This window comes from Ascaphus truei, chromosome 12 (genome assembly GCF_040206685.1).
Source record: "Ascaphus truei isolate aAscTru1 chromosome 12, aAscTru1.hap1, whole genome shotgun sequence".
In the NCBI taxonomy this organism is placed as follows: Eukaryota; Metazoa; Chordata; class Amphibia; order Anura; family Ascaphidae; genus Ascaphus; species Ascaphus truei.
This window is the reverse complement of record NC_134494.1, coordinates 22,793,128-22,806,453: the sequence shown is the minus strand read 5'-3', so window position 1 is coordinate 22,806,453 and position 13,326 is coordinate 22,793,128. Positions and strand designations below refer to the sequence as shown.

The following is a 13,326-nucleotide window of genomic DNA, read 5'->3' as shown; positions in this document are numbered from 1 at the left end:
TTAATGGTGTGTGTGTGTCTTCTGTTGGTGTGTGTTTTGTGGGTGTAGAGGGGGCAGCAGAGTCTGTTTTGTTGGTGTGTGTCTGCAGTGTGTGGGTTTACAGGGGGCTGCAGTGGGTGTAGATGGGGGGCTGCTGGTGTGTGTTTTGTGGATGTAGAGGGGGGCAGCAGTCTGTTTTGTGTGTGTGTGTTTTGTGGGTGTAGAGGGGGGCTGCAGTGTGTGTGTGTGTGTGTGTGTGTGTGTGTGTGTGTGTGTGTGTGTGTGTGTGTGTGTGTGTGTGTGTGTGTGTGTGTGTGTGTGTGTGTGTGTAGAGCATGGGTGAAAACTGGGAGGCGCAATACTTTTGGGGGGGGGGGCACGGCTCACTTACCTGGCTTCAGTCAGCTTCAGTCCCCGCTTCAGTCCCCGCGTCTCCATGACAATGTGGCGTCAAATGACGTAGCCGGGTCATGTGACGTGACCCCGCGGCGTCATTTGACGCCCGTTGCCATGGAGATGCGGCGTCAAATGACGCCGTGATGTCAGATGACCCCGCGTCATTGGACGCCGCATCAGAGGTAAGGGGGGGGGCGCCACACAGGGGGAGAGCAGACAGGGGGGGCGCAGCGCAGGAAGTTTGTGCACCCCTGGTGTAGAGGGTGGAGGAGGGCTGCAGAGTGTGTTTTTGTGTGTGTATGTCTGCAGTTTTGTGAGTTTACACGGGGCTTTAGTATGTGTTTGTGGGTGTAGAGGGGTGCTGGTGTGTGTTGTGTGTGTGTGTGTTTTGTGAGTGTAGAGGGTGGAGGAGGGCTGCAGTGTATTTTGTGGGTGTAGTGATGGGGGGACTGCAAAGTGTGCTTGTGTATATCTTGAGGGGGGCTGCAGAGTATGTGTGTATAGAGGGGGGCTGCAGAGTGTGTGTGTATAGAGGGGGGGCTGCAGAGTGTGTGTGTATAGAGGGGGGGCTGCAGAGTGTGTATGTATAAAGGGGGGGCTGCAGAGTGTGTGTATAGAGGGGGGGCTGCAGAGTGTGCTTGTGTATATCTTGAGGGGGGCTGCAGAGTATGTGTGTATAGAGGGGGGGCTGCAGAGCGTGTGTATAGAGGGGGGCTGCAGAGCGTGTGTGTATAGAGGGGGGCTGCAAAGCGTGTGTGTATAGAGGGGGCTGTGTGCATGTACAATTTCCTTTTAATAAAGACGTGCAGTAAAAGCAAAAGAATGCAGACAATCATGCTGATAAATATAAATATGACTACAAAAGTGTAAATTTTTTTTAATGAAAAATGTAAAAAAAAATAAAATAAGCCTACATTTAGCCTATAATAGTAATAATCCCCTCAGAACAGGGCATTATTGGCCAGTAATGCCCTTTTCTTCGGGGATTATTACTTAAGTATTAAACCCTAAAGGACCTTATGGTCTACGCAGTTGAAAGTACTACAGTATAAGGTGTCTAAGGGCTTTGTGCCGCCTTGTAAATCAGCACCCTTCTTGTAAACTGAATATTTAGGCTTAAGTAACACACACCATGCAACACATTGCAATATAGCATATTAATATGGGAAAGGAGCTGCTATCAACCCTAGAAAAAGCCACAACCAGTGAACACAGTTTACAAGACTGGCGTTACTAGCAGCTAGGCAATGAAATGATAACCCAACTGGTACAATGAATCTCCATGAGATGTCTCTGCACTTTCTTTACTGCTTACTGCTGGTGTCTTTGCATGACTCGTTGTTTACATTACAGATGGGTGTGAATTCCAAGGACAGCTTTATCCTCACGGAGCCACGTTTAGCCGGGATGAGAGTGGATGCGCCTCCTGTTTGTGTCAGGTCTGGACAGCTCGCGTTTCACACACAAATGACCAATGTTACAGAACAGAAACTGGATTATCCCAGCCTCTAATTGGCCCTATGATAGAACCACTGAGCAGAGGGGGCTGTTCTATAGAGTTGGGTGTATGGTATTCTGTCCTGCTAAACTATAGGGCTTTGCAGTTGATACAAAAAAAAAATAGTGGCACAATGTTTTGGGGGGTTTTGAGCAAGAATTAACTTTGTTCCCCCAAAATGTTGTGCCACTATTTGTCTTTTTTGAATTCTATTAAAATGGTCTGAGGATCCTTTGAACACTACGAGTGCAACTACTTTTCTTTGTCTTATACTTAGGAAATAAGCATACAGTATTTGCATATTGAAATTAGCTTATTTCCAAAGTGTCTCACCAGTTGCTTGCTGCTCTCTCTCCCTCCTATCCCCCAAAACCCTTTTATCACGATAGTCGAGTTCAATTGAAATTGTCAAATTCGACTTGTCAATTTCCGCCCAAACGTTTCTGCCTAAAAAAAGTTCATTTCTGCCTAAAAGAACATTTAGTGAAATGTTGGCACTTTTATTTTTTATTTTTGGAACGTTCGAGCGTAACAAAAGGCAAACCGGATTCTGGAACATTCCCAGATCATAAGCGTTCAGCGTTCTACCAGAGAATTGAATGGGATCGTAGCGGAAGTAGAGTTCCTTCCACTTCAATCCATGTTACTGTGTGCAGGTTGCGGCCGTGTGACCGCTAAAGGTTCATATGTTGACATTTTGCAAAGCGTGGCTGGCCCCTCGGGGGTTAAGAGATGCATCATCAAAACAATGACTCAAAATTACTCCGTCACCAATATACTTTTTATTTATTTATAAAAATGTTTTTACCAGGAAGTAATACATTGAGAGTTACCTCTCGTTTTCAAGTATGTCCTGGGCACAGAGTTATAAAAATACATGGTTACATTAAAAGAACAGAGGTTATACAGTCAATTCACAGACATTTCATGGACAGATAGTTTCTTGGAAACTTAGGTACAGGGGATAATGGGCTGGTGAGTTTACGATTGCTGTAGAGCAGCTTTAACATCACCAAACATCAGCGAATTGCAGCAAATGGCTCACACCCTTTGGCTGCGCCAAAGTCTGTCCGCCTTTCGGGCAACACTGATGTACCTCCAAGCAGGATGCCTAGATCAAGTTACCTTCTGAGAGCGTCATTCTTCGTTGTTGTATCTCTTGCTCTGTAAACGTACTTGCTCTCTTCCTTACTTGCTCTCTCCCCTCTCTAGAATGGCGCAGTGGAATGTTCCTTTCTGCCTTGTCCTAATTTAGAGTGCCCCAGGGAGGACTGGGTGCTGGAGGTGGAGCAATGTTGCTTTAAATGCCAGGAGGCCCCAGAGAGAACAGGTGAGAGTGGAGTGTTCAGAGCTGCGACACATACACAATTGAAGGTGATGGGACAGTCACAGTGGCACATAGAGAGCTAGACTAGAGCTGGGATAAAATGAAAGCGCTTACACGTATAACAACGCCACTGTCCGCTTTAAAGGTGCAAAACAATCTTTTGTAAACAACAATCTAATTGACTTCCTTAATCTAATATAATCACAAAAACCACAAAACAAATGGATGCTTTTTGGGGGAAGGACATTAATTACAAATTGCATTTCTTGGGCGGCCTTTGAGTCTGAATGAGGGAGTGCTTGACAGTCAAGTGTTTTTACCTGTATCCGTTATGTCTTTACGTAAGAGTCCATAAGGATCAGGGGAAGAGAAAGAGGGGGCTCGGTCTGTGTAGTCTCTTGATGAACACGCAGTGATATCAGACAAAAGGAAGCAGACAGAGGAAATCAAACCCCGGCCATGTCTCCGCTCACTGTGTTTACAAACTAACTTAAAACAATGGTTTAAAAATATGTACAGGTGTCAGAGTTTGGTAAAAAGGCACCAGTCACCTAAATGTGACCCCTACAACATGTCCCTGCCATTAGTACACTTTAGTCTATGAGGGACTGACCCTATAAACATGTCCCTGCCATTAGTACACTTTAGTCTATGAGGGACTGACCCTATAAACATGTCACTGCCATTAGTACACTTTAGTCTATGAGGGACTGACCCTATAAACATGTCACTGCCATTAGTACACTTTAGTCTATGAGGGACTGACCCTATAAACATGTCACTGCCATTAGTACACTTTAGTCTATGAGGGACTGACCCTATAAACATGTCACTGCCATTAGTACACTTTAGTCTATGAGGGACTGACCCTATAAACATGTCACTGCCATTAGTACACTTTGGTCCTAGAAGGGAGTGGCACTGCAGCTCCTGTAATCATATCTAATATGATCCCTTCTCTGCTAATTTGTGTCCTCTCTTATTCCTCTTTCTTACTCTCTTCTGCCACGTGTTCCTCCTTTTCTACCACTTCTATGTTCTCTCTCTCTCTCTCTATCTCTCTCTCTCTGTTCTACTGTATGTCCTTCTCCCTCTTTACCCAGGATGCCCTTTTGATGATAATGGAGTTGAAATTCCCATTGGCCAGATCTGGTCTCCTGGGGATCCCTGTGCGATCTGCATTTGCCAGGTAACTATTTGGCATACCCCTAACATCCACCCCCTTCCCCAACCCTATTGGTACCAGCTGTGCTGCTGAAGCAAACTCCATGTTATCCAACACCCCCTAACACCCACACCAATAAACCTCCATAGATCTAGCAGTGCAGCTGGACTATACCCCATCCTGAGACACACTCTGGCCCACAATGAGCATCCACTTTAACTTAGAGTGTAAGCTCTCAGGCGCAGGGCTCTCATTACCTTCTGTATCTGTTTGCACTTGTTTGTCCTTATCTGTATGTCATTCATATCACTCTGTACCCCCACTGTACCGCGCTGCGCCCTACAAAAAATAAGATAACAATAGTAATAATAACTAGAAATGTAATGGTCTATAATTTCAATTCTGAAATTATCCGTTTCCACTGCTGGCCTGTGAAGTGATCCATTTATAATGGTTTTTTTTATAAAAATGTGTACAAAAATAAGTGTGCTGTAACACAATATATTTATAAGGCAGTCTCCTGGAAACTGTGCTATTCTTACATCGAGCTCGAGGAATTATCTAACTTTGATGTCGTCACTTATTTTTCCATAAATGCAACTGGATTAATACAGCAACTGCAACCTTGTTCATGAATGTCCACTTACAGTAGATTCTACTTGTAAGAGGTTTAGAATATCTTCACTTGGAATATAGAACAGACCAGACTGAATTACAGTGTCTACATAGGGGACACACACAGAACAGACTGAATTACAGTGTCTACATACAGTAAGGGACATACACAGACCAGACTAAATGACATTGTCTACATAGGGGACATAGACAGAACAGACTGAATTACAATGTCTACATACAGTAAGGGACATACACAGACCAGACTAAATTATATTGTCTACATAGGGGACATACACAGAACAGACTGAATTACATTGTCTACATAGGGGACATACACAGAACATACTGAATTACAGTGTCTACATACAGTAAGGGACATACACAGACCAGACTAAATTACATTGTCTACATAGGGGACATAGACAGAACAGACTGAATTACAATGTCTACATACAGTAAGGGACATACACAGACCAGACTAAATTATATTGTCTACATAGGGGACATACACAGAACAGACTGAATTACATTGTCTACATAGGGGACATACACAGAACATACTGAATTACAGTGTCTACATTGGGGACATACACAGAATATACTGAATTACAGTGTCTACATAGGGGACATACACAGAACAGACTGAATTACATTGTCTACATAGGGGACATACACAGAACATACTGAATTACAGTGTCTACATAGGGGACATACACAGAATATACTGAATTACAGTGTCTACATAGGGGACATACACAGAACAGACTGAATTACATTGTCTACATAGGGGACATACACAGAACAGACTGAATTACATTGTCTATATAGGGGACATACACAGAACAGACTGAATTACATTGTCTACATAGGGGACATACACAGAACAGACTGAATTACATTGTCTACAGTACATGGAGAACAGTAACATACAGATGTAGCCAGATTTACCGTTCGCGTGAGTGTGCACGGGCCAGTGACCGCGCCGAATGTGGCACGCAAGGATTAACGCTGTTGAAGTCCCATTGAAAAGAAAGGAGCCCCCCCCCAGCACTATTGTAGTAGCCACATCCCCCAGCGCCTCAGTTTTTCAGCGTTTCACCGGCAGCCACGAGAAAGTTCAGACTGGCTACATCTGTAACAGACCACATTATAGTGTCCACATACAGTAGAGAATACCTACAGAGGAAATAGAATGACAGTGTCTATATAGAAACACCCACAGAAAACTCTTAATTGCAGTGTCTACATATAGAAGACCAACAGAGCAGACTAAATTACAGGTCTACATAGTATAATACAGCAGGCATAGGAGTCCATGTTAAAATGAACAAGAAGCTAAAGGTGATACTGTGCATTTTTGCATCATTACCCAGACTGCCTGGCTGCAGCAGAAGTACTGGATGCTAAGTGATAATGGGGACAGGCAGGGTTGCAGACATGTCTGAGACATGTGAATGCACTCACAACGTGGTATTTTTATTCCCTATGTGCTGTACGGTGGAGGGATTGTCACTTTTTTGCCCACCATAACTTATTTTGTGTCCTGTCCACTGAATTACAGTATCTTCTACGTTGAGAAGATCTGACATTCTTTGTAGGTCATGATATTGTTTATTAACAATGATACAGTATATCATCTTTTAACACTTTAAATGACTTCTTTTTTTTTTCTCTCACAATACCTGGGGTGTTTGGGTTTAGGCAGACAGCTCCATTGTGTGCAAGAAGACAGACTGTGTGGAGACCTGTCCTCATCCAATCACGGTACCAGGGCAGTGCTGCCCTGACTGCTCAGCAGGTAATCTGCTCCTTACCTTACAGCAGACACTCATGACCATGGAAAAGATATGTAACACCCCTTGAAAATGAACGTACGATGTGTGTGTGTGTGTGTGTGTGTGTGTGTGTGTGTGTGTGTGTGTGTGTGTGTGTGTGTGTGTGTGTGTGTGTGTGTGTGTGTGTCAGCCATCCACAGCCCAAACTAAAAAAAAACACACCATTGCCACGTTTGCAATGTTGATTTGGCATCATGTCAACCCCATATTTTGTCTTTAGCCCTTGTCTGCAATGTCTACATAGGAGTCATTATTTTAAGGCTATTTTTTAACCCCCATCCTTTCAGACACCAGATAAAAATTGGCACAATTTTGCAGCTGGAAGACGTTGATACATAACACCCTATATATGATAGAATAGGTTTATCGTATCTGTTATTAATAAGTTATTGGCTGTTATCGGTTCTCCGTGACAATTCAGACACTTCCGCACCTTGCTTCTATACAAGCATTATAACATTGCGGAACACTACTGTGGCCCTTACACTCTCTGCTGGTGCTGCTGCTAGTTTCATACTAGTTGCTTAGGCACTTGCCACACGGAAACTCACTTGGAAGGTAAGGTAATGTACAGTAGATATAAATGGTAGAGAATACAGATTTAATCAACGCTGGCAAAATATGGAAATATAATAATGTCCAAAGTCTTTAAATGTACAGTATCTAACATGACATTACAATAAGCTGACGGCCCTTCTACTCCTAAATGTTTTTTTGATCTGGCCCTTTTGGAGAACTGGTGGAAGAGCCCCGGTTTCTAACCTGAGAGCACAGACAAGACATTGCGTTCCTGCACATAACACTCTCTTTCTCTCTCTTAGGTTGCTCTTATGGCAGAAGAACAATTAGAAACAATGAAAGCTTTCCCTCAACGTCAGACCCCTGTCTGACCTGCATATGCCTGGTAAGGAGTGTCAGGATGAGGGACATTGGTAATATTGTGCCAGTTGGTAAGAGTTTTAAAAAAATGAGGGGGGAGCTGATGAGTCATGTCTGGAAATTACCCTGCTTCTTAAATCAGCAATCCCCCCACCCCACCTAATTCCCCCCCTATTTTAAAAATGAACTGCATTATTTTCAGCTAGGGGGACCCTCCCAGTGTCCGATATACTTACAGGTGAAGCAACAGAGTTTAAATCTCCCTCTAGGAAGAAAGAAAATGGCTGCCAGATCTCGAGCCAATAGGAAGCTGTAGCGTCATCGGTTGATGCTTCCTACTGGATGGCTATTTAAATCCCCTTTAAAAACCAGGAAGTAATTTAAGTAACTTCACCAGTGAGTAGCTTGGAAACCAGAGGTGAAAATAGCACGGTTCATCTCCTGAGGAACCTCTTAGTTCCCATCCTGGAAAGAAAATGGGGGGGGGGAAGGTTAGTTATAGGGGATTGCAGCTTTAACAAGCTTTTCCCTCCTGTCTCTATACGTTCCCCTACCTTCCAATTAGATTGTAAGCTCCTCGGAGCAGGGACTCCTCTTCCTTACTGTTACTTTTATGTCTGAAGCACTTATTCCCATGACCTGTTATTTATATTATTTGTTATTTATATGATTACAACATGTATTACTACTGTGAAGCGCTATGTACATTATGGTGCTATATAAATAAAGACATACAATACAATACAATTGTCAGTTCACTCTTAGCTGTCCCCTTACAGATGGGCACCGTAGCCTGTTCTCCTATTGAGTGTGCCCTACGCTGCACTTACCCGTTTCACGATGAAGGAGAATGCTGCCCTGTGTGTCGAGGTACGTCCAGGTCAGGCCTCATCTCAATCTGCTCCTGAGCCTGTGCATCCCTGTGAGCAAGGTGTTTGTGTCCCTGCAGACTGCACATACGAGGGGAGAAAGGTGCTGAACGGCCAGACTTTTTCACTGGAAAGTGAGCCCTGCACTCAGTGCACGTGTCAGGTGAGAAACTTCCTTGGTCGCCGGTGGAACCTCTTCCATCTTGAACCGTGTTCCGCAGCCCAGATAAATACGGTCAAAGCCACCAAAAGCTTTTGTTTACCATAGAAATGTCAAAACGGTAAACAATTATTTGAAAATACATAGGGGCTAATTCTACGGTCTAAGACATTTTGTCGCGGCCGTTCTGCTGCGATCACCGGCGTTTAACCGCCACTCACGTCACCGCCGGCTGCTTCGCTGCCAAGGTAAGCCCTTAACCTTACCCTAAAGACCCCTAATATTAACCCCCAATACTAACGTTACCCCCTACACTGAAAATCTAACCCATATCCTTAACCCCTACCATAACCGCTAAAAGCCTTACATTAACTTAACTTGTTGGCGAAACGACTGGCGACTGAGTGTTCAGCACTGGAGCGGCTGGGGTGAAGGGTGCCCTTGGCGGCCAGACGCCGGCACCGATGTGGTCATGGCAAAACATCCGCCCCCAAATGTCTGATTCCGTTATTCTGTATCAGCCGAAGCTGCTGATCGGGGCGATTGACGTCAATGGGGCCGCTTCAGCTGATATAGAATGACGTAAAGTATAACATTAAAGCTGCAGTTCAAGCTGCTGTTTAAAAAAAAAAGGTTTCCATTCAATATGTGCATCAATACAATCTACACACTGACAAAGTGCATCAGCTCAGTTGCCGATCGATCCGTTCTCCTGTGATCGATCGGCAAAGATTCGGCTTGGGAGTTCACTTTATGGCTGTCAGTGCAGCAGAAGAGGACCCAAGATGCAAAGTCCTGTGTGGAAGATCATGTGACCAGGCAGTCACTAGATACAATTGGCTCACTGCGAGAGAGAGGGCAGGGCTCAAAAAGGGGTGCGCCAGAGCCTGTTTCCGAAGAGGAAGGGGATGTGACTTTGTAAATGGTTGCTACGGAAACCATAAAATGCTTGTAACATTATAATACATTAAAAATAAGCCTTTAAACGTTTATTTTTTATGCTACAAGTATTTTCTCGTAGTACAGAACTGATGTATTAAAAAAAAACACATGTAGGATATTGCTTGAACTGCAGCTTTAACTACAGTATGCCTTATACTTGTCATATTTTGTAGGAAAAAAATGTGTCAAACAGAACCACTTAACCTAATCAATATGTCACTGTTCATAGTTCACTTTGGTCCTAGGAGGGACTGTACTAATAAGAGGTGACTGCCATGAAGTCCATTAGCTCTTGTGTCAAGTTGCCTCTGCCTCTGTTCCCCCAGGCTGGGGAGGTGCAGTGTGAGGAGGCCTCGTGCTCCGCTTCCTGCTCTCATCCCTACGTCTTCCCTGGGGAATGCTGCTCTGCCTGTGAAGGTACTGATCTCCTCGCTCATCCCTCCTCTCCTGTCCTCTCCTCATTAGAGTTACACCCCTTCCTCTCATCTGCCCATGGACCCTTCTGCTTCTCCTCGTCACTAATTTACTGAGGCTAACCGCAAGGCAAGGGGACCTCCTCCGTACTTTCTGAACGCAGGCAAAAACCTCGCTGTGCATCTTCTCTAGGGAGCGGCGTCTATCGTGACAGTTTTTTTGCTCCCTCTTTATGGCAGAGTGTGTCTTTGAAGGGCATGTGCTGGAGAATGGAGCCTCCTACATATTAAAGGCTGACCCATGTGTTGTGTGTCATTGTTCTGTAAGTACATGCTGCTCTTATGCTTTGTGCTTTGCCACCTCTACCTCTTTGGCCATCCCTAATCTTTCTACCGCTGGGCTGCCTGTCACAGCATTACATGTCACTGTCACAGGTGGGTGGGGAGGTGGAATAGTGTGGAGAGCGTGTAAGTTTCAGAGCTGATGGTAATGCACCGTCTATTTGTAGGGTGGAAATGTGCAGTGTGAGCAGAAAGAGGGCCCCTGTCCACCATGTGAGCAGAAGACACAGGCTTGTCTGAGTGGTAAGTTCACATTGCAAGACTGGAGAAGAACAGAAGGAGGGTGTGTAGTCAGGAACCTCATGGACACCATTATCCTGCTTGTTTCTTCCTTTAGAAGCCCTGGATTTATTTGATTCCAAACAGTTCCAACGTTCTCACACTGGTACTCGATCCCAAATACCCAACGTCCCATTGAAATTACAGAATGTCGCAAACCCCTCCCAATCCAGCCGGCTGTTCCTCTTACAGAGAATGGTTTCAAGAAGGAACACCATAACTACAGGGAGCCTGCCGACCCATCCAACTTCTTCCGGGGCTGTTCTTCTTAAAAACGCTCATTTAGACGTTCCTGCTAGTTATCCTGAGACTGTTCAAACCAGTAACCGCGCGCATCGTATCTCGCGTGAAGATACAGTTGTGACTCTGACAACAGGACCAGTGTTTGCCATGTCATCTACAACTGCCCCAGTCTTTCGTCTGCCTTATTCACAAGCTTCAGATCCTCCTGTACCCCACACTGAAACCTCATTTCCATCTCCTCCACCTGAAGGGTCTCTTTCTGTGCATCCTGTGGTTTTTCTTCCCTCAGAGTTTTCTACGTCCTCTCTGTCTCCGGCAGGTCACCCTGGTCAATTCCTCCCTCACAGGGGCATTGAAGGTCCTTCTTTGCCTCCAGCAGGTCTTCCTACCTCTTTTCTAATTCCTAAGATTGTCCCCACCATCTCTCTGTCTGCTGTTGGTGTCTCTGGCCTCTCTCTCCCCTCCTCTAGCATTACTGACTCCTCTGCAGGTGTTTCTGGCTTCTTTCTCCCCCCTACTGGTGTCCCTATCTCATTTCTCACCCGCACAAGCGTCTCCATCTCTTCTCTCCAGCCAGCGAGCATCCCTATCTCCTCTCTCCTTCCTGTAGGTACCACTACCCCCTCTCTCCTGCCCTTGAATGCTCCAGGCACCACTCTGGCTCTTGCAAGGCTCTCTGGTCAATTTCTCCATGCTGCAGGGGTCACTGACCTCACAAGTCTTCCTCTAGGACAAGTGAAACACAAAGAGATGAAAAGTGACGAGGACCTGGCGTCAGGGCACACATCAGGTGAGTTTGACCCTAAAGTTTGTACTCATATTAGATAGAGAGGGTGCCATCTAAAAGTGTTGGTTTTGGTTCACAGTTGTGACCTTAATAAGCACTTAATGCGGGACAACCATTGCACAAGATCATATATCGAAGACCCCAGAAACATACCAACTACTGGGGCATCTAGGGCCAGTACAATGACTTGATCTTGCTGATATTAGGATTATATTGATATAAATGCTGCATGTGTGCTTCCCTCTGTCTGTGCCTGTGTTGTTGGGGTCTTCATGTCTAGGTGAGCCCCATTTGTAATCCCATGTCATTCCCTGGAATGAATAGCAGCGAGTTTGATTATATGCAGAAACGTCCGAAACAAGAGAACCTCCCGTGACTTTGTCAGTAAATCACGGAGACAAAACGTTGCATTTCCAAACGTCTGTCACAGGTGACGGGAACCCGTCATTTTCTACAACTACATATACATGTGCACACGGGCACTCGCATCAAACAGTACGAGGGGAATCCCTGCATAGCTCACGCTTCTCCTTTCTTTCCTCAGGATGCTCTTTAAATGGGCTCAGCTTCACCGACGGCGCCATCTTTATTGCAGACGTGGACGTCTGCCTGCAGTGTGAATGTTTGGTAAAACGTACCCGACACAGACACTCCGCTGCTCTCATCCTACTGGCATTGCACTCCTCCTTTCTATCTTTCCTTGTGTCCTATGATATTGTCCTCCCCCATCTCTTTGGACAGAGTCTCCAAGCAGCAATCTTGCCCAGAAACTATTAATTTAAAAAAAATAACTTATCTGAACCAAGGCGTGTCCCCCAGAGCCCATCGGTGGTCACCCAATGTCCAGAGACAAAAACCCCCGCCCCCCCCCCCCCCCCCCCCCCCCATCTTCCATCCCAGTTCTAGAAATAATCGTAGGTTTTTTTTGTACTGGTATTAACATTAAAAAAAATAGAAATATGTCAGTGGACTACAAATATGGCCACCGCCGGGTGCACCAATAATAGAAGTTTTGATAACGTCACAGCTTTTCTATTGGTCGCTGGAGCGAGCAGCCATATTGTTTCCCCAATTTGCCCGGGAGACCCCTGGTTCAGGTAAGGTGAAAAAAAGAATCTGTTCAGCCGGGATTGCTGCGTTAACGATTTCTACGATGTCTCAGTCTGCAGGAAGAGTAGATATTACATTAGGGACCAGACACTTCAGTCAAATATAATATAATTTTTCTTGTATAGCAGCGGTCCTCAACTCTAGTCCTCAAGACCCTCCAACGCATTAGGTTTTCAAGATATCCCTGCTTCAGCAAAGGTGGCTCAATCAGTCCCTGCTTCAGCACAGGTGGCTCAGTCTATCCTTAAACCCCGTAAAAAAAATAAAAGAAAAAAGCAGCGCACTGCCAGGGAGTGCGCTGCTTTTTTCTTTTTTTACCGGATTTCTACATCTGCGGCTGGACACGCCACAACAGACTCGTGGAGACTCCGGCGTGGGTAAGGTTTGTTCTACACATGGTTATCTGAAGAGTTTGTCTCTACTCCAGTATTAATTCAGTTTTTCTCCAATGAGTTAACTTCAGGTTGGTTTATCGTCCCCTTGA

The 13,326-nt window shown here is 45.1% G+C and overlaps 1 protein-coding gene across 5 annotated transcripts in view; it reads left to right on the top strand.

Annotated features, from left to right (window-relative positions):
• Positions 1-13,326, top strand: part of VWCE (von Willebrand factor C and EGF domains) — a 57,949-nt gene that overhangs the window by 36,851 nt on the left and 7,772 nt on the right. For 3 of the 5 annotated variants that reach the window (XM_075566998.1, XM_075566996.1, XM_075566997.1), the window contains 12 exons: positions 1,729-1,814; positions 3,086-3,203; positions 4,304-4,389; positions 6,685-6,781; positions 7,640-7,722; positions 8,477-8,567; positions 8,647-8,729; positions 9,995-10,085; positions 10,322-10,404; positions 10,591-10,666; positions 10,761-11,735; positions 12,277-12,359. In XM_075566998.1, coding sequence (XP_075423113.1) covers positions 1,729-1,814; positions 3,086-3,203; positions 4,304-4,389; positions 6,685-6,781; positions 7,640-7,722; positions 8,477-8,567; positions 8,647-8,729; positions 9,995-10,085; positions 10,322-10,404; positions 10,591-10,666; positions 10,761-11,735; positions 12,277-12,359 — 1,952 coding nt within the window. Of the gene's footprint in view, positions 1-1,728; positions 1,815-3,085; positions 3,204-4,303; positions 4,390-6,684; positions 6,782-7,639; positions 7,723-8,476; positions 8,568-8,646; positions 8,730-9,994; positions 10,086-10,321; positions 10,405-10,590; positions 10,667-10,760; positions 11,736-12,276; positions 12,367-13,326 lie in introns of all 5 variants that reach the window. The other 2 variants (XM_075567000.1, XM_075566999.1) reach the window with 2 other exon arrangements.